The 22416-nt window shown below is 40.8% G+C and overlaps 1 protein-coding gene across 2 annotated transcripts in view; it reads right to left on the bottom strand.

Annotated features, from left to right (window-relative positions):
* Positions 1-22416, bottom strand: part of LOC103177515 (rho GTPase-activating protein 6) — a 301249-nt gene that overhangs the window by 154918 nt on the left and 123915 nt on the right. Inside the window, exon 1 of one of the 2 annotated variants that reach the window (XM_007891714.2) lies at positions 12790-13134. The exons of the other annotated variant lie outside the window; for it this stretch is intronic. Within the exon in view, the coding sequence (XP_007889905.1) occupies positions 12790-12831 (42 nt within the window). The 5' untranslated portion in view covers positions 12832-13134. Of the gene's footprint in view, positions 1-12789; positions 13135-22416 lie in introns of those variants that run through there. 2 annotated transcript variants of the gene reach the window in all.

Here is a 22416-nt window from a genome sequence, read left to right as displayed (position 1 = left end):
GAAACCGAGGGGGAAAAAAAGCTTTTATTTCTTTTTAATTAACTTGTAGTTTTCATGACTGAATTAAAATAAAAGTGATAAAACCCAGTCACCATTTGGGGTCATTTCGTGTCTCACAAACGTTTGCTTTGGTAACATCTTCCCAGGACAATGAGCACTAACTAATCTGACGAGGATCAGGTCAGAGTGAAGTTCACAGGCATAGGTGGAGGGAGAGAGGGAATAAAATTCCATCAGGTAAGTGCCATCCATTCGGGTACCAGAAACATTTGAGTACATGATCACAATATGAGGAAAGGCAACGTTGCCCTGATTTCGGTTTTGTGTTGTTGGGTATTGTTACGGATGTAAAGTTGGATGCAGATAGGCTACCATCCAGCAAACAATTTTACCCCATGAAGCAGTCAGGGATGTTAACTGCCTGCGCCCTTGAATTGGAAAGAGAGACAATGGAAGTGTTTTCCTGTATTGAGTTTCAGGCTGCCTTACATATTTTTTTGGAGGTGTGGAGGGAATGACGACAAGAAAAACTGAGATGTTCAAGTAGATAGGAAGGGGAATCCAAATTGCCTGATATTTCTGCAGCTCTTAGCAAGCTTTGATTTCCAGCTGTTTATTTTACATTATTTTACATTAAAGGGCATTTCGTTTTCTGTCTTTTATATATATAACAAGCTGTATATATTATATATATGTATATATAACAATTTCCAGATAGATTGTCAAGTCAAACTACGATCAGCAATTTACTGTGTGTTTTTGGAGAGAGGGAAGGTCAGAATTTCAAGCAAAACTCTTATCACCATATGGCACAACATGTCAATTCCTTAACTGCTTTCACCATTCAAATGCTGTCAGGTTGAAGTTTAATTTTTTTAGCAACATTTCAGAATAAGCAATGACTTCGTTTTCCAGTTATTCTAAACTGAAACAGTTTGACTTTATCAGTTTTTGGAGCTCCTTCCACAAAGATGAGATGAAATACCACAAGTCAACCGCATCGTTATTGTAGTTTATAAGCCATGTCATTATGACCCAACACCAATAGATAAATGATATACACGTCATTCTCCTTAAAAGAAAGGAAGAGTTTCTAACAAAATCTCATTCTGAATCAGAATTGGTCTTATCAAGCATTCACCACTAGATTGTTTTTAAATTATCCTAACGTTAAGAATTGGAACTCACGTTCTGAAAGATGGCATTAGTATATAGGAACAAAAGGAGGCCATTCAGGCCCATCAAGCCAGTTCTACTATTTTATTATGAAGATCTTTTAATCCACTTCTCAATCTTTTCTCCATGTCCCTTAACAGCTCTAATTCCCAGGTACAGTGTCTATCTAAAATGAGAATACAACCTTAACAATGTCAACAAAGGGAGTCTCATCTTTTGCATCCAAGTTAAAAACTCCAAAAATGTGTCATGCAGATTAAGATTTAATTCAAGTATTTTCCAAAATTTTAAACAATATTACAATTTCAGATAATGATTGTAAGACTAAAACTATGAAAACATTTCAGACCTCAGATATCTAACCAATTGAAAGCCCATGATCAAGTCACCACTGCATATTATTTTGATAGTAGGTTACATGTCCCTACAGGTCCAATATAACCTGCATCAACTTATAATCAGACAAAGCTGAAATGCCTCCCAATATCTTGTTATAATAATATTAATAATCATCCTTGTATTTGATATAGGACCTTTCATGTCAGGAGTATATCTTAAAAAGCTTCACAGAATTTATTGTAAAGTGTAGTGAATCATATTTAGTAGGTTGAACACGCCAGCCAATTTGCACAGAGCAATATCCTACAAACAGCCATGAAGTAAATGACCAATTTTATCCAGGGGAATGCTGGCCAGAACACCAGGATGGCACCTCTAACAATGCAGCACTTCCCCAGCACTGTATTGGTAACTTAACCTAGACTGTGAGTTTAAAGTCTCAGCATGGGATTTGAATCCACAACCTCCTGACCCAGAGGTGAGAGTACTACCAATTGACTCAGGCTGACACCGTCTTAATGATGCACCATCAGAATACTTTGATTGACTAGGCAAATCTTTTTTTCTTTAAGGATTGCTGATGATACCCATTCATCATGTATATGTTTATTATGTTACCAGTTAAAATATGCATTGTGTTTATTAAAATCCTCCTACGATATCCTTACCTATCAACTTAATTAGCCCAGACCCCATGAATACAATCTGCCCTTATACCAGGCAGCTGCCAAAATTGGCTGTCTGAAATGTTTTCAGTTTTAATCTTATTATCATTATCTTGAAATGTAATATTGTTTAAAATTTTAAATATGATATTAAATAATATTATAATACTAGCCTTAATAATATTACAATGTAACCTTTTGCCGTATCATTTTTGAATAGTGTGAATCAGTAACAACCCGGAACAGACTTCTACAGAACTCCACTAGCTTTTACCCTCCAGACAGATTTTTTTTCTGTTTATTGTCACTTTCTATCGCTGTAGCAATGAAGGAGATAAGATAAGCATCTTCAATGTATATCACTGTTTATTTCCTCTTTCCTTATTCTGACACTGCAAACTACAAGATATCTATAGCTGGGAGGACAGAAGAGTAATGTGTTGTCAGAGCTCCTTCTCAGGCAGATTGTTGGCTCAATCTGGCCCTTGAAATCTTTTGGGAGTTGGGAGGAAGCTTGGCTAACAACAGAAAAAAAATCAGTAAGAGATGGAAGAGAGGAGTTGGAGTGGAGTCAATGGGCCACTGAGTCATTTATGCTCTTTCATTTTTATGAGAATCGCCTGTGAGCGACTGTCGTTCAGAATCCCCTCTTTCAACTTCTCATCTCTCAGATCATGTGGAAGGTTTGAAAACTGAGAAATAATACAGTATTACGTCTCTGCTAGGAAAATGATTAGTTTGTTTTTTATCTGGGCAATTGAAGTTCCTATTCTGATCATTTTAAAGCTAAAATGTAAAAACAAAACGACAATTTACATTGTGTCTTTTATGTTGGTAGGATATCTCAAAGCACTTCACATGACTGACAAGGATCCCAAGTTATTGGGGGGGAGGGGGGTGGGGGTGTGGGCAGGAAGATGGTTGAAAGCAGATCAAAGAGATGGGTCTGGTTGTGGGATATGAAAGTGGGGCAGAAGCTTGGCAAGGCAGAGGGACTCCAGGATGGAGTTCCACAGAGTGGAAGCTGATGGCTGAAAGCTTGCCCACTGATGGTTGGGAGGAGTGGAAGAAGCCAGTGTTTGATAAGTGGAGGGACCAGCCAGGACAGCAATCAAAGCTTAATTTCTGCCAGATGAAAGCTATAGAATCTGTCATGCACTGTATTATAATAGTATCATTCTGTAGCGATGAGGAAAAACACTACTCACACCAAAAGTAAACAAACACAGTTTTGGAAAAACGCCTTTTCATTAAGATGGCTCTCCTTAATAATCAGGAAAAGATTTTCATGAATATTACACTTCAAACTAACCCAACCTCTGTGCTACATCTGACCTACTAAATTCAAATTAGTTGACGACTGGTCTGTAAATTGTAGTAGGACCAGGACCAATCACTGTGAGTAATTCACATTAGAAACCATTACTTGTAAGTATATTGGAAACTCTAAACTGCCAATGACAGTAAAACAGATTTGTTTTCATCATGTACAAACATAAACTCATTTAACCCAAACCATTTATTACCATCTTTAGTGAATGTCTGAGCAGACACCACTTTGGAATAACTAACACTTTAACTTCTATCAACCGATGAACCACAAGTTCATGACACTTGGCACGTAAAACTTGTAGAATTTAGGACCTCTATAATATTATAGATATACAGCCACTTCCAGCAGAAGCAGCTCTGTCATGTTACAATTTCCAGTGCTGTGGAATTTTCTATTTAAACTGGGAGGAGGAAGGAAATCCCACAGCAACATGTAAACATCTGTGCATGCATGAGATCCTGCATGGGGAGTTATCTGTGAGTTGTGAATGGAGACATTCGGCTTCGGCCCTTGTACTTTCCCCAGTCTCTGGAGACGGTCTTTTCAGTCCAGCGAGGCGCCTCGGTGCTGCTGCACATGGCGCAAATCTGGCCCATACCACCAACCAGTGCCGCAAAGCACACCCGAGAAATCTTCCACTTTGTCTGGGCATCCAAGGTGGAGCACGTCCACAGGACCACACTCCTCAAGGTCCCGGTCAAGGGAGGCAAGAGTGCCCCCGATGTAACCCTGATCCTCACGGCTACCTTTATGTGTAGCTGCATTGAGGTTGTGTTGTGCCTGGAGCCCCGCTACGCAGGCAGCAAATGCTGGGCTTCTACCTCTAACCGGTGCTGAGAAGGATGGGTCTGGCAGAACTGCCTCAAAATGCCCCACACAGTTGGAGCCAAAACACCTATCGTACATCGAAATTCACATCTCGTAACCTCGCAGACCTGCACGCAATCACTCAAGTGATCCTTGCGAGAGTTAGTGAGGACTGTCAGAGAGGGGGAAGGGATGGACCTGATAAAGGGGTACCCCAGGGGGATACGTTTGGCAGAAGGCCTTGTCACCAGCCTTGTCCAACAAACATCAGGACACGGCCTGGCTGACGATAAAAAAGGCGCTCTAAGTCAGGTCTTTCCTGTACTGCCGGGGCCTTGCTGCCACCACATGCTGCCCTCAGGACGGCTGTGGAGGTGAGGAGATGGTGGAATATCTCCTCCAGGAGTGCAGGTAAGCAAAGGAGGTCTGGGAACAGATGGACTGGCTACTCTCACTGTTTGTACCTGGGGACCCGCTGTCACAGAGCACAGTGCTGTACAGCCTCTTCCCGGGGATACATGGTAAGATTGACATTGAGTGCGCCTGGAGGATCATCAGTTCGGTGAAGGCAGCCCTTGTGGCACCCAAAACCAGTTGGTGTACCAGCACAGCACCATGTCAGAGAGGGCCTGCTGCAGGCTTGCACACTCCGCCACCAGGGACTACATGCTTTGGACGTGTTGCAGCTCGGCACAGCTACGGCAAAGAACAGATGGGGCCTGACCCCAACCGGAGCCATTCCTACGCTGGCCGCCACGCTAGGGTCCCAACCGCACACAGGTCAACATCAAGGGACACTCACTGTATAGAAGAGTGACCCCAAGAAAAGGAATGCAAAGTAAAGAACAAAATGTTTTGTATTGGGGTACAAGGAAAAAATGTAACAGATGTTGTACATTGTGGTGTTTTCTTTCAGTTGCTTGTTGTACCAAATATTATATTTACAGATAAATATATATTTTCAAAAACAAGCAAGAACCTAATTAATGGCCTGCACTGACATTGTGAGAGCTACCTAAGTCTACCAGGAGGAGACAATCTCTGGCACACACCTTCCATGGTAGGCATTTATATTTGCCACCAACAGCAATCACATTATAAGGTAGATCTCACTTGCTTTGTTGCCAATGACCCTTCTTTATGTTCGAGAGGTGGCACTGAAATCAATGTTGGAACACAGTCTCTTCATCTCAGGAGCATGTGGTTGAATTCACCAATGAGACCAATGGTGCATGGAGTAAAAGGCCCTTATGTTTAAATGGGTTAGGATTATTGTAGCCCAATTCTGATACTACAGCAAAGCGACAAACCTTTGGAAGTTTTGCGACTCACACAGAGTCGCTGGGAAAAATCCCACCTAGGTCAAACTTTACTATATTTGCTTAACATTCCGGAGTATTTAGAATTTGGCAAATTCTTAAATATAGTCTTAATTTTGAATCTTTTTTTGCAGAACTGCAGAAATCAGCTTCAAAATTTAGACTAAATTCAACAAGAATGGGCAGAGTGTTGTCAAAGATTTTGTATGAAACCAGACGCGTTTATAAAGTTGACTTTTTCCAGCATTTGCCTTCAGCTGCTTAACCTAATCTGTATATGAGGTCCCAGTGAGAGAGAAGAATAGATGAGGAGATTGTTTTCTAGTACTAGTGGTAAAGTTTACTCTTATCAAAGAGCTAAGCTATCCAGAGGTAGCTGTTTCCTCAGTGATCAGCTTGCCAGTGCCATTAATACCGGAAACACTGATCTTCCCAACCACATGTAAACATTCCTTAGCAAAATATATCAGCACAACAGACAGCAGACTGTACAAAGATTTAACGTTGAGTTCACAGCAATGTACTTATAATGTACTGCATCATCTTATCATAGATAGCATAAAAACATACATTTCAGCAATTGGCCTATTGTGTCTGTGCCACTGGCAGTATTTTAAATCTCCCTTTTTATTAATCCCACTTTCAACAACAACAAATTACATTCAAAAAGCTCCTTTCATGTCAGGAGGACATCCCAAGGCACTGACAGTCGAGGTTTACACCCAAGCTGGGGTTGGATTCGGGTGGGGGTGGGAACAGATGACCAAAGATGAGGTCGAAGAAGAAGGCCTTGAAAAAGGTGAGGGAAGGGGTGAGGTGAAGGATCTCCAAGAAGGAGATAGATGGGGGTAGATAGACTGAAAACCTGATGCTGGGGCGGAAAAGGTGGGGGACGTGAAGCAGGCCAGTGTCTGCAGAGTGGAGGAAATGGGCGGGTTGGTAGGGTTTAAGAAGGTTGCAGAGGTAGGGTGGGGCAAGACAGTGGTTGGATTTAAAAGTGAGGACGATGAACTTGGACTCTGGGAGAGCAAGTCCAGTAGGCTGAATGTAATTGCAATGCTGGTTTCTCAGCATCGGCTGTTTTAATTGCTGAAAAATGCCTATAAATACCAATATTTACTGTAATTGTTTGAATCCCGTGAGCAGAAGATAGCGAATAAGCTGTCTTCTGCTCAGGGGATTCAAATGGAGTCAAAACTGATATCCCTGGCCACTGAAAGCCGGGAAGCACGGAGAGGCAGGGGTTCACCCTAGGAGAATGGGCCGGTGGGATTCTACACACACGTGGAGCCACAGAAATGCCCAGAGTCCAATAAGCCGGCTATTTACTGTAGTTTGGGCTTTCACGTGGATTAAACACAGGCTGACCAAAAGAAATGTGTTTATCCAATTTCCTTTTGAATGGTTCAAGATGGGCCAGCCATTCTTTTCTATTTGCACTGGAGATAATTATTCCAGCTAAAAAGAATTGCCACGAATTAATACAGTCCTCTCTGTACAAGTTGCAGCTGTCGGTTGATTATGTAAAGCATATGTAAAGCAGAGCTAAAGCAGACGATCCCTGACGAAAATAATATTTGTAACCACGGAAAAATAAGTGAGGAGAGTAGGGAAGGGTGCGGATGTGAGTGACAGAAACAAGAGAAGTCAGAACTGTAGGTCCCACTGTAACTAAACAGGGAGTGTCTTCCTTCGCAACAAATTACAGTATTTGAGGAATGTGTGTGTTTCTCTCAGCAGAGGTGAGCTGCTTTAGATCAGACCAATCTGCAGATAACGAAAATGACCATTTGGCTACACAGCTTCTGCAGAGCTATTTCCTTTCGTTCACTTTGTTTTGGATTAAATAGCAACAACGAACAGAAACTAAGTGCACTATTTGTGGAGTCCTGTAGCTCACTGGTTAGAGCACTCACTTTGCAAGTGAGAGACCCGAGTTCAATTCCAGGCAGAGGGCGAAACCTTGGGCAAGTTTCCTTACTCCACACAGAGCCTAATAATAATCCCTCCAAAACCAAAAACAATAATAAATTGGTCATTTTCAATCTACGACTGTTTGTGGGACATTGCTGTGCGCAATTGGCTGCCGCGTTCGCCCACAAATATACAGTCAATTCACTTTACAGTGTGTTCTGTAAAGCGCTTTGGGATGTCCTCCCGACATGAAAAGCGCTATATCAAATGCAAGGATTATTATTATTATTATTATTTTGGAGGGTGGAGGTGGTGCGGGGAGATTGCCTGCTTCTGATGGGATTACAGTTCAAATCACTCACAGCTATATTTGCTGTTGCCAAAACTAATGCTTGAATAATGGAGTTGAATTAAGCCAAACAAAACATATTCTAATCCCTGAATGTCCTTGCTTACTCTGCAGTGTACAACACATGGGAGGCCACTTTGACATGGAAATAGGCTGCAAATTATTTCTGTGATCTTCATTTACAGCAGCCCCAACAAAATCTAAGTTGAATTGGAGCCAATGTGAATGGGAGTTGGTTTTAAGAGTACTGATTCAGCTGCAAACCAGCATAAACTGGCAGTGCCAATTTAGCTCAATTGTGATTCCTGTTGCAATCCTTTACCACTACTGCATTCTGCAGCCCTCTGCTGCCTGGTGCAATCCTTTACTGAAAGGAAGAAGTAATGAAAAACAATCCCTATAAAGGTTTACACAATGTGCACACACAAAAAATCATGACAGTGAACAAGTTTAGACTGGGACCAGTGCTGAGTGCACCCTGTTTAACTGCAAACTTGTTTAAATCAATGTGAACAATTTGTTTCTAACACAAGAAATCATGGAACAAAAAAAAGGCCATTTGATTCATCATGCCCTCTGACAGATATTTCTGAAACAAATACTCCTGGGGAGTGGAGGAAAAGGTAAGAAAAGTGAGGCCCTTAACACAAGATAATGAGACAACAACATGTTGCATTTATGCAGTGGCTTTCACACAAGGTAGAGTCTCAGAGTGCTGAAGGGCAACAACAATTTTACAATTATATAGCGCTTTTCACCTCAGGAGTGCTGAGATACTGAAAAAATGTCCCAAAGTACTGAAAAATAGCATAGTTTGATGCTAAACTGGGGAGAGAGGGGAGATGACCATTGGCAAGGTCAAAGGGAAAGACAGGTAAAGAGGGGGCAAGGCAGACGATTGAGGCAGGGATTGCCAGAGGTTGGGGCATAGTGGCTGAAGGCAGTAACTGAAGACGCAGTTATGGTGGAACTATTAAACTCATAGTTGATGGGCCAAAGATCCTTCTTAATCCAAACTAATCTTGTGATTTTATGAATTGTAAACAGATCACTAAAAGCTACTATAAAAGTTGAATGTTATGGTTCATAGCTACAGGCATAGAATATAAAAGTAGAAAGTATGGTTGAGGATGCACAGGGCACTGGTGAGAGTGACTGCAGTTTGGAGTATAGCATGCAATTTTGTGCACCTCAATACAGGAAGGATATAGCAGTATTGGAGTAAATGCACCATAGATTCATGAGAATGATAATCTTTGAATTTGATTTAGTGCCTTGTGTCATTGAGATATCTCAAAGCATTTCACAGGATATACTATAAAGTTATCTGTCTGTGTGTATTTTGTGGATGATATCAGAAATAGGGGTTAAAGGAAACTAAACTATCATCGTTTAGGCTAAGGGATGTAGTTTTTGAAGCTGAGGTAGCTGACAACAGATCCAAATCCTCTAGCTTTACTCCTGCTTAATGAGCACAAATGACAACACCCTGCCAGTTCCTCTCCAGGAAAGGAGTAGACTGAGAGAAAAAGGCATTTTCAGCACAAGGAGGCTATTTAAGCACTTTGAGATACCGTCCAGTATGCATTACTACATCTGGGTTTGGCTAAGTTACCATTCTTATTAATTCCCTTTCTAGGTCTTTTCCCATATCTGTTAATATCTTTGCTTAACCAGTTCTCTTTTGATTGCTCTTCTGAATTTTATCAAGCAGCATTCACTGAATTTTCCTCATCTCTGCTTTGTTATTGCTTTGAAAACTTCAGGTTGATTAATTTTGATTCTGAATTGACTATCCTTGATCACTTTATTCTTTTCCATATGGAAATATGTTCATTTGTTTAGTGCTTCTTCTTCCCAGCAGTGAAATAAGTATGGTGTACCAGCTATTCAGGTCTGTGTCAGTGCTACCGTTTTTTTTCCTCTAAAATCAACTCCAAAATATCTCTTACAATCAAATTCAGTGTTACCCAGGTTCGTCCTCCTTATATCTCTTGTCATAAAACACTGAGTAACAGGCTCAGGAATAGACATACAAATCCACGCTAGAAGGCAGTAAACTATGTAACATCACCTTCTGCAGATAACATCTTCCAGTAAGTCACAATCCCCACCTCCTTCCTCCCAGAATCTTGAGCTTATTTATATGGAAACAAAGATATCCCACTTGCCCAAGACAATTTCGAAGAAACACGAGTCGCATATGCACGGACAGACATGGCCTTTAAATACCTAGGCAAAACAGCAAGGCGAAACGTTGATTCCTCTACAAGACAAACCTACCCCGTTCCTCTGCAGCATCTATGCAGACCTGAATAGCTGGCACACCTTACTTATTTCACTGCTGGGAAGAGGAAGCATTAAGCAAATGAACATATTTCCATCACTTCTCTAGCAAATGCTGCCTTTTCAAGTTTCAGTACAACAATTGTCAAACCTTGAGAAACATCAGAGCTCTTTTTTTAAATGAGCCCAAAAGCATAAAGGTACAAGGTGATGTTAAACTCATCATTCCAGTTTAAGATAAAGTATCAACATTGCTGCCTGTATCAACAACAACAACAAATTGCATTTGTATAATAAAATGCATCTGGTAATAAGAAAAGCCTGGATCCATTTTAATCTGTATGGAAATTCAAGTGCTCAGTCACTCTGCAGCTTGCAAAGCCGAACTACAATGACAAGATGAAAAAAGAGTTGACGCCTGGCCATGTTCAGATGGCTGTTCATTTAACCAAGACATGGATGATTGGAAATATGTAAATCAAAATGATTTATGACAGATTTTATTTCACAGAAATATCAGTACATCTGTGTATATACTTCAGGCGATTGTGGGACATTTCTGGTGTGCAAATTGGCTGCTGTAGGTACTTACAAACACAGTCACTAAACTTTATAATATATCCCGTGAAGCTCTTTGAAACATAATCCCAAAGTGAAAGGCTCTATATCAAATGCAAGTACTGTATTATTATTATTATTTATTTAAAATTCTCAGAATAAAGCCATTTAGAAGTTAGACTCGTCAGCAGAAAACCTATGGCTGATTTCAACAACAACTTGCATTTATATAGCACCCTTCACCTGAAGTAATGTCTCGGAGCGCTTAAACAAGCATATCTTAAGAATATACTCTGTTAATTTTTTATACATCAAAAAAATGCTACAAGAAAATACCATCAAATGCAAACTAAAAGGATTATTATATCTTCTGCAATCAAAGGGGCATTAGCAGACCTTTGCAAAATAAATGTCAGTAAAATCTGAACTTTAATTTACAACAACTTGCATACATATAATAATAATCCTTGCATTTGATATAGCGCTTTTCACATCTTCTCGATGTCTCAAAGCGCTTCACAGAATATACTGTAAAATGAATTGACTGTATATTTGTGGGTGAAACGCGGCAGCCAATTGCACACAGCAGTGTCCCACAAACAGTCATATACTGAGTGACCAAATTATTATTTTTTTTGTTTGGTATTATTATCATCCCAGAAAAGCGATCGGTCAATCGACTAACAACCAGGTTCCTACTTACTGCTCAGTAAACAGGGGCCTGTAGTGTAAGAAATTTGCATAACATTTTGTATTGCCGGAAATAGAACACTTGAAAGCAACAACATATGGAAAATTCACCCTCAACCTCTCCCATTACCAGCAATCCTTCACTTTATTCAACGGTACACGTCTACAGAATCAAATCTAAGCTGAGCATTAAACCTGTAAGTAGATGAAGTAAAATACACGAATAAAAACAGAAGTCGCTGGGAACACTCAGCAGGTCAGGCAGCATCTATGGAGAGAGGAAAGTGAATTAAATGTTTCAGGTCAATGACCTGTTGTCAGCACTCTTCAAAACCAGTGAGTGTCCAGTCTGAAGTTTTTATATTATTCAACTCTAAGCCTGTTCATTTTGTTTTGACTGTTAATGAGTTATACATTGGACTGCACTGGAGCTTACAGTAAATTAGGTATTAAAATCTGGAGCGTTCACAGCCATGCAATGCAGTCAGTGTTTGCTACCCTTGCTTTGTTTTAAGGAACTCTTATTTCTCATCAAGCCACATCTGCCTCCAGAACCAAAGGTTTCAATCCTCAGTCATTTTTCAAATGTATCATTTATAAGTAATACAGTAATATTTTGAGCTTTGCCCAACTATCACAATGTGCTATTAAACGACAAGGACAAATGAGTTAGATATCAGTTACACAACAGGATGTGGCTAGAAAGCACCCGATCTACCAATATTACTTAAAGGCGCCTTATTGCCTGCAGAGCTGGAAACTGTACCTATGCCTGAATATCTCAGGAAAGATCTGTACCCTATTAAACCAGCAGTCCGAGTGTGGCTCTAACAAGTCACAGATCAGTTTATTAACATGTTTGGCTTTTTTTATTTTGTCCAGAAAAACCAAAACACTTTAAGAACGACATGTGCAGTGAATGTCATCAGAACGGAGGAAACAGCAGGCGCATATTTTAAGTAAATCGGTTTTATGCATTCCTGCACTTCTCTTTTAAAAACAAGCAAGTTAAAGGCATCTCAGATCATGTGAAAACTAATTTTCTGAACTGTTATTTTTACTGCCCGTACACATAAGACTAAATAATAAGTCTTTCAGATGGAGCCAGTGTGTATAAGGAGCTCTCATTCCTTCGAGATGAAACTTGGAATGAAACTAAGTAAATTAAATAAAAAATGGAACCAATTCAGAAGATTTAAAAACAAGTAAAGTTTGAATGATATTTGCAAAACTCACACTAATGAATACTTCTCAGCTTTCCAAAAACAGATTTTAAAAATATTTACTCAGCAGGTGCCAATAAAGCAATAAAAATAAAGTTAAAGATGGTTAGAAAAATAAAACTTCACTTACCACATAGGTAATCTGTTTCTCAAGGAATACAGAGTCTGCCATAGCTGATGCAATAACTATTCACATACACCAGCCTTCTAGTCAGTTGTGTAGCAATGTGATGGAACTCAAATGAACATAAAGCTCATGCAAAGGAGCAAACTCTAATCATGATGTGGATGCCTTCAGTAAGTTGTACAGTACAGCGATGGAAAAGCCAGGCCAATGTAATAGCAGCAGATCCTCTTATACCTCAGGTTATAGTGAACAGCACCCACTGTCATCTCTCAACATTAACTCACACTCAGTGTTTAAATAGGACTAGAAGCAACATATGCTCAGTACTTCCTACAGCCTGGTCAGACCAGAGGCAGATAGTTCATGATTGCAAGGCAGGTGGCTCTTGTGGGGGAGGGGGCGGGGGGGGTTCCCAACTGACGACACGGGTCAGATCACTGACAGATCACTCACGTCAAGCTGATAAAAGGATCATCCTGACCCTTTTAAGAAAACAAGACAAACCACACACGAACTGGAAAAGAGCAGCTGATCCTAGTCAGAAAGGACACGAGTATTCAACTACATAGTTTGTTCACTTGTGTATTGTCATGCCAAAGGTTCTTGTCTTCACTCTACGGTGCTGAGGGCAGCTACAGTTCTTGCCAGTTCAAAATAGGGCCAGTATATCTAAAATGTGTACACAATACACCGGTTTATCAGCAGTTTCTGAGCTAAGTTATTCTGCTGTATGTTGAACATTTATTTCCACTAATTACCCATTATTCTCCCCTGTCCAGCGAGTTTTATAAATTTGTCCCTCTGAGATGAAATCTGGTGAAATTTTAAAGTATACTTATAGTGTACATTTTTGGTATGATGTTACATTTAATAGAATTATTTCAAAGCACACGAGGAATATTTTGTGAAATTTATTGACTGAAGTAGAATAATAGTTGGCTCGTAGGAATTGATCACTGATTGATGAGGAATAAAGCATTTCTGATTTAGTGCTACAACTCAATACATTGATCATCCAAAACTCTGCAGCTCGTGTACTCCCACACACCAGGCTCCGTGACCCCATCACTCCCACCCTCGCCTGACTCCACTGGCTCCCCATCCCCCAGAGGATCGAGTTCAAGATCCTTGTCCTCACCTTTAAGGCCATCCATGGCCTTACCCCCTCCTACCTCTCTGACCTGCTGACTCCCTACCAACCTGCCCGCTCCCTCCGTTCATCAGGCTTCATGTCTCCCGCCCGACCCGCCCTACCATCAGTGGCCGGGCTTTCAGCCTCTCTGCCCCCACACTCTGGAACTCCATCCCACGGTCCCTTCGCCTCGCTTCCTCCCTTGCTTCCTTTAAGAGCAGTCTCAAGACCCTTCTCTTCAGCTGTGCCTTTGGTCGCCCTCCCATTTCTCTGCCTTCCCTCACCCCTACACCACTCCTCCCCCATGCTCAGGCCCAGACACCTGACTGTTCAGCGCTTTGGGATGTCCTCCCGACATGAAAGGCGCTCTATAAATGTAATTTTGTTGTTGGTGGTGGTGGTGTGGTACATAACAACATACACTGTGAAGTGATGGTGTAATGGTTGGTCAAGGGTTAAAGTTGGTACATGCTGGACAGGGTGAAGGGGATTCTCAGTCATACTTCAATCTGCAGCCGCAATCCTGTTGCCTCATGAGACGATAGTGACTTTAAACAAAGTTTTATTTTCTAAACACAAGGAACTTCACAGGGAGGGAAATGCATGCTCATTATGGGTGTAGGACAGATTTGATTCCTGATAACTTTGAAATACAACCCGCAGGGAACTAAGTGAAATGTTGCATTTCAGGACGGTTTGTGTGCTACCGAGTTGTGGCACAACAACAACATTTGTATAGCGTCTTTCACATCGGGAAGACGTCCCAAGGCACTGGACAGACAGAGGTTCGGATCCGAGCTGGGGGTCGGGATTCGGAGGGTGGAGGGCAGGGGGGAAGCAGGGTGATCGAAAGCATGGACGAAGAGAAGAGTCTTGAAGGAGATGGGTCTTGAAGGAGGCAAGGGAGGGGACAAGGTGGAGGGACTGCGGGATGGAGTTCGAGAGGGTGGGGGCAAAGTGGCAGAAGGCCCACCCGCCAATAGTGGAAAGAGAGAGGTGGGGGACGTGAAGCAGGCCGGAGCCCGCTGAGCGGAGGGAGCGAGCAGGATGGTAGAGGGTAGGAGGTCACAGAGTAGGGGGCAGCAAGACCATGGAGGGCTTTGAAGGTGAGGACCAGGATCTTGAACTGTATCCTCTGTGTGATGGGAAGCCAATGGAGTCGGACGAGGATGGGGATGATAGGGTCACGGAATCTGGTGCAGGAGAGGACACGGGCTGCAGAGTTCTGGATGATCTGCAGCCTGTGGAGGGAGGAGTTCGGGAGGCCGACAAGCAAGGTGTTTGCATAGTCAAGCCTCGATGTAATGAAAGATTGTATGAGGGTTTCAGGAGGTGGGGGAAGGCAGAGCGGTTCATGGCACAAACGTGGGATAGAAAGTACAATTGAGAGTCAAACAAGACCCCAAGGTTCTGGACTGGATTAGTAGGATGGAGGGTGCAACCATGGATGGTGATGCTGTCAGCGCCTGAGGTATGGAGGTACTGAGGGGAGAACTCTAAATCAGAAATGCTTTACTCATCATCAATCGCGTCAATTTATTCAAATACTTGACATGCTCCTTAAGTCCCTCATTGTTCTGCATAGATATTTACTTTGTCATTGAACCATAAGAGCCCTCAGTTCTCATTCACTGATGTTGGTTGCTGATAGCAACATGTTGGTATGCATGGAGCGGTATGATGTGGGTTCAACACTGTATTCCTTTCCCCTTCTTCCAAACTCAGCAATTTGCTACTAAACCTAGCAGGAGGACAGGACATTTTAATAATCTCAAAGGGGGATTGTGCTGGGGTAGAGAGGTTTATGGTGAACTCATGATATCAGTCATGTGGTCTGTGCTGTATTTATTTATATTGGGGCTGCTACATAGCTGCTTCAACGAGACGAGGGTCTTAAGCAGTCTGAGGCTGCCAGGGCCATGGCTTAGTCATGTTCACAAAGGTGGTAGAACCACAGCAAAGGCAGAGGAAGAGATACAAATTTGCAGCCAGTCTTTGCTGTAAAGGTATATAAATGAGAGGAGGATACCAAGGATCGGAGTAAAATGCCTTCAATTCTTTGACTTTCTCCAAATGCATGCTCTAATTCTCCCTAAATGTTCCTGAGCCGAAAGTTTCAATCTGGAATTTGATTAACCTTTGTTTGTGAAAATTAATGTACAGTAATCTATTGCTATCTCCTTATATTCTATGCCTTCTTAACTTATCACTTAGAGGAATTATCTCATCATGAATGTACTGATTACTGCTTATACAGCTGAAACATCTTTGGATCTGACTTGTTTGAAACCTGTCTTCCTACTTCTTAGCTAACCTTACACATTTTTTACGCAATCCCAGTTTTCAATATTTTTTATTTTCTTGAATCTTTTAAATACTTCCTTACGCCATTGTGTCCTTGGGCTAGATATCTTTATTTTTTCTACTGAAAGAATGTATTCTCTTTCCACCTCCTTTAAAATGGTCTTAAACCATTTGTTATTTCCTCTGTTCTTTTATTTATTTACTGTTGCTTCCCACTTAATTCTTCCTAAAGGTCTTCTTTTCAGCATTACAATTGCAGTATAAGTCTAACTACACAAGGATAATAATCCTTACATTTGATGACAGTGCCTTCCACATCACAGGGTTGTTTCAAAGCACTTCACAGGATTTACTGTGAAGTACACTAGCTGTGTATTTTGTAGGCAAATACGGAAACCAATTTGCACACAATAATATCCCACAAACAGTCATGAACTCAATGATCAATTTCATTTAGGGTTTGTTGGTCAAGACCCTGGGAGAAACTTCCATTTCTTATTGAATATTGCCAAGGGATCTTTAACATCCTCCTGAACAGACAGACAGGAACCTCTTTAAACAAAACGCAAATTACTGCAGATGCTGGAAATCTGAAAACAAAAACAGAAGTACTAGGAACACTCAGCAGGTCAGGCAGCATCTATGGAGAAAGTGAGTCAACGTTTCGTGAAGGGTCATGGACCCAAAATGATGTCTCACTTTCCTTTCTCCATAGATGCTGGAGTGTTCCCAGCAACTTCTGTTTTTGTTTTCAGGACCTTTTTAAATCCTGCTAGAAATTTAACGTCACTTTGAGACGTCCTCCCAACATCAAAGGCATGATAGCAAACGCAGGGATTATTTTTATTTACCTCAGTGGAATTTTATTACTATAAACAAATTATGATTTCTTGTTGGTTTGTTTACCTGTCTCAATGGATGAGTTTAGATCTTTTTGATACCACCGCCATCATTTAGAGCAGTGTTGTGGTTCTTTCCTACATGCTCTTGCTGCTACAAACAATAGAGCAAAACCAACAGAACCTTGCTCTTTCTTCATAACCTTTATTATTACAATTTTTCAAATATTTATCCAAACCTCTTTCAAATGTTCTTATGGACTCTGCTTTAACCTCAACAGAGCATACCAGCTGCAACAGATGAAGTCTGCTCTCCAAATGCTCCGTCACACAGAGCAGTCCCTGCTGAATGAGGAAGCAGAATCACAAGTCTGTGTGTCCTAGACGTGTCAAGTATGAACTGTGGAGATTGACGGAACTTAATTGACTCTTGACCCTTCATAAAACAAAGCTTTTCAAGAAATGGGATTTAGCAAATATTTCTGACATATTTGGTCCCTTTCCTCCTTTTCATGTTGACGGATGTGGCTGATCCTTTGTGCAGTTTCTTGACATCATTGCTTGCAGCTCATTGACCCACTAGAACCCTGCTCTTTCCTCTTAACCTTTATTACTAGAATTTTTCAAATATTTATCCAATTATCTCTATTAAATGTTCATATGGACTCTGCTTTAATAACCATTTGTGATAAGGCATTCAGAGAGAGAAATTCCCCCTGGATTAAGATTTACTCTATTGATGCATTCAACGTGTGTGGAATTCAGTAAATTGTTTAATTCAGTCTTAACTTTGAAGTTGGGTTTCCGTGGTCCTTAAAAGAAATTACAGAAAAACAGCTTCAAAATTATAGACTGTATTTAAGAATTTGACAAATTATACATGCTCTGAAATTCAAAGTTAATAAGAGTAAATCTAGACCCAGGTGGAATTTCTACACTCTTGTGTGTTTATTTTATTAACTACTAATCTTTACCATTGGTTACTAATAACATAATTAAAGAGATTTATAATTCCCTCTGCACATACGTGTTTGAATATGGTTTAACACAAGGGCATATATCATCTTTATAGTCACACATTGAAACAATTCACTGAAAAACTGTTCAAGATTAAGGTTGTGTTTAAGAATTTGCCAAATTCTGGACGCTCTAAATTGTCACATAAATAGAGTAAAGCTAAATCTTGGTGGAATTTTAGCAATCACCTGTAAAAATTTGTAAAATGTTTTGGTGTTGACATGAATAAAGAATAAATCTGACAAGTATGAGAGTTGTCTCTTTCTCTGCATTAGTGCCAGCAATGTTTGATCCCATCAATCGTTTGCATTCTTTAGCATGCATTAAATTGGAGAAGCAGAAAAGCAGACAGATTGTGCTGTGCTGACGCTGTGATTGTGATAGTAAGAAGAGCATCACATAGATCACAGCTTGAACAGCAGGGCAGCACTTTCTCACTACTGCACCTTTAGTTTCATCAAAGCCAGATCTTTAACGGCTTCAATGCTGTGGATGCACAGAACATTTGACGTCATCATACTTTTTACCCATCCTGCTCATTTACAGAACCCCAGTGGAGCCCTAATTTACCTATAGCCAAACAAAGATAGGAAAGCTTCACCTGGATGTCAGATGAATTTGCCCTTGGGCTATCTTCTAGTATTCACTCACGATGATTAGTTAGTTGAAGGACCAGTTGTTTACAGGGTTCAGAGCACATCCCAGTGTAGGACATCACCAGGTCACACACTCAATGGCATCCGTGCACGTAATATTATTGTGTATGACTGGATATCATTCTCCCAGCTGAGGCTAAAATAGGTACTGCTGTGGGACTCCAGGGCTACTATCACCGGATTCTGTAGAACCAGCGACAAGACCATGTCACACATACAATGCCGTCTGTGTATGTGATGTTTAATAATAATAATAATAATCCTTGCATTTCATATAGCCCTTTTCACGTCTTCTAGACATCTCAAAGCACTTCATGGAATATGCTGTAAAGTGAATTGACTGTATATTTGTGGGTGAAACGGGCAGCCAATTGCGCACTGCAGTGTCCCACAAACAGTTGTCCATTGAAAATAACCAATTTATTATTGTTTTTTGTTTTGGAGGGATTATTATTAGGCTTGTGGAGTAAGGAAACTTGCCCAAGATTTTGCCCTGCCTGGAATTGAACCCAGGTGTCTCGCTTGCAAGGCTAGTGCTCTAACCACTGAGCTGCAGGACTCCATCCTTCAGGTGAGATGTTAACCGAGATCCTGTCTATATAACGTTCAGGTAATGTTAAAGATCCCATGACACAATTTGAAAACAGAAGGGAGTTTCTCCTGGAATGACCTGGCAAACAATCCCCCAAATAAAACTAGTCGTTCATTTCATGGTTGTTTGTGGAACATTACTGTGCGCAAAATAGCAGCCATGTTCGCCTACAAATATACAGTCTCTCCACTTCACAATAAATCTGGTGAAGGGCTTACAGACTTTCTGAAGATGTGTTAAAGCATTATATCAAATGCAGGGATTATTAGTGTGTTTGACTGTATGCCATTCTCCCAGTTGCAGACCCTGCATCTTAGTTGCCACTAGCTGCAAAGCTGGTGCTGCAAAAGACTGCAGGGTTCACATTGGCAGATGACCTGCAGCCTAAACATGGTACTGAGTTACTGTTGGCTGACTCAATATCTCCAGGGCAGTTTAACTTGCATTTGTATAACACCCTTCATGAGACATTACCCTATGTGAAGGTGCTATTTGAATACAAGTTACTGTTGTCGCTGTTGTGATTACTTTCAAGGTTATCTGGTTGCATTATCATTCAAAAGGCATAGGTCCTAAATTCTTACCTCCTGTATACTGCAAGTTCCTAAATTCTAGAATTAGATTGCATTCCAAGATTAGATGCCATTTTCCAACCAAAGATTACCGTCAGATATCTACAAAGCTCAGTGGCATGTTAAATGTGGTAGATTAAATAACTCATTCACATTACTCAGCCTGATGTGTCTGGGCAACCTGCGTCATATTGACACCTTTATGTACAGAGCAACACTGTTAACAGGCCAGTCTACCAAAAAAAACAAGCTGTCAAAAAGAAAATGTGGTTTAAACATATCCTGTCACACATCAGCGAGCAATGCTATAAAATTTCCGTGTTTCCAGATCATTAACTGTCAAGTCAATATACAGAAATACTGGGACTTTTTGAAACCAAAATAAAATTGACACATTCCACATGTTTAAACACCTTCCCCTCTTCTGTAACTCTGAGCATTTGAGGCCTCAGCCAATACACTATGCTCGTGTGGTTGCCAAAATCAACCTGAAGAACCTGTACTGGGATCACAAGATCGGTTTGGATGAAGAAGGCCCTTCAGCTCTTTGAATCCCATCCTTCTGGAACACCTATCATGTCCCCATCACAGGATCAAGCTGCTTTTTAAATGGTTGAGGCTCTGGCCTCAACCATACTTTCTGGCAACTTGTTCCGGTTGTTAATTACATTACATTCTGGGTTAAAAAAAAACTTCCTGGAGTTTGTCCTTAAATTACAATTTGCAATTCTAAACCTATACCTCTTGTTCTACAGTCTTGATGCATCCTAAAGAACTGTATGCAGTGCTCTAGGTGTGACCTGACCAGAGCACTACATAGCTTGAGAATGATGTCTGAGCATCTGAACTCAATTTATTTGGAAATACAGCCAAGCATCCTGTTTGCCTTGTTCATTGCTACTATTATCAGAGTGGTCCATATTGTAGATTGAACGATTCTAAGTTATCTTCTAACCGGGAGGATCTCTTTATTTCAAATCCAGATGAATGCAGCACAGAGGTCAGAACATCTGTTATTGTTGACTTGAAATAAGGGACCCTCTTGGCACTATGACATTTCCAATCTGTGTTCCTTCCTAATGAAGCATTTGCACACTGTCAGTGTGGTATCTGGTTTGTGGAAGAGAGAGGAGACGTAATGCAAACTGCAGCATCAGGTCTCTCCAGACAGATTATTTTAAGAGAAGCAGTCTGGGTGGCTGTCTGTGTAGCAGTTAGTTTTATACTCTTATTAAAGCCGTGAGAAGAAAACTTCTCTTCCATCACAGCACTGAAAATTTGTGATTTCTCTTTCAGACTGTGTTGTAAATAAAATTTAATCTAGAATAATATTACTATTGTTTAATATTCTCAAAGTTGGGCACACAGGCCATGTATGCATGGAAATTTCTTATGTCTGGAATGGAATGCACACTCTCTCCCTAGAGGGATGCACCCTGCTCACCTAATCCCAGAAGGTATTAGGCGTAGGTTAGTGAGATCCAAGACTTGGAAATCCCAGAGTGTTTGTTGAAGTGAAGTTTCACCAGCTAAAACCACATAGCTTGCTATTGAAAGTAGCTTCTGGCAAGCTTTCACACTGCTTGGCCGACGCTAGGACCACCTTTCCCATTGGGCTTTGGCTCACAAGGGTTAACAGGAACTGAGTGGGTAGAACACTATGGAAGACTCCAAGTGGAAAGAATACTATGATAAAAAGGTTTGACAAACTCTCAGTCGCAACACTATCACATCGACACTGAATCACACCCTTTCACCTGCAACAAAACCAGTAGCCTACAAATCAAACTCACTATGTCTGACATAACAGGAACCATTGACTCAGAATGTCATGCATCAATTTACCAACATCCTTACTTGAGAATTTGAGTACTGAGTCTCATTTTAATGTTTACCATATTTGCTGCAGAAGCAGTTGATCTGGAACATTATTATTCTTATTCTTATTCGGTATTCTCAAAGTTGGGCAGTGTCCATAACAGTAAATTTGGGTTCAAATGTAAATACATTGAACTGGGTGAGGGCCAGTTGTTGGTTGCTTGGCAGATCACGTTTTACGGTGATAATAATCCCTTCCAAAAAAAATTAACTGAATAAATAATAATTTAGTCACTCAATCCACGACTGTTTGTGGGACACTGCTGTGCTCAATTGGCTGCTGCGTTTCATCCGCAAAATATACAGTCAATTTGCAGTATATTCTGTGAGACGTCTCAAAGATGTGATAAGGATCTATATCAAATGTTAGGATTATTATTATTATTGACAAAGGTTATCACAGAACAGGTGGTCCAGACATAAGAAAGCATGCAACGAGAAATAGGAATTTGGCCGAATTTTATTTTTATTCTTTTATCAAGCCCACTCTTTCCACAGTCTAGTCATAACATAACCAATGCGATCATGGATTTCACCCCACCCTTCCTTCCCTTGGGGGAAAATATTACACAGCTTCTCCCTGACAGATGAGAAACCGTTTCTTGCTGCTCTCCTGCACTCCCTAGTGACCCACTTGGGT

Source organism: Callorhinchus milii, unplaced genomic scaffold, assembly GCF_018977255.1.
Source record: "Callorhinchus milii isolate IMCB2004 unplaced genomic scaffold, IMCB_Cmil_1.0 Scaffold4, whole genome shotgun sequence".
Lineage (NCBI taxonomy): Eukaryota > Metazoa > Chordata > Chondrichthyes > Chimaeriformes > Callorhinchidae > Callorhinchus > Callorhinchus milii.
The sequence above is the reverse complement of the archived record's forward strand: the minus strand, read 5'-3'. Positions and strand labels throughout refer to the sequence as shown.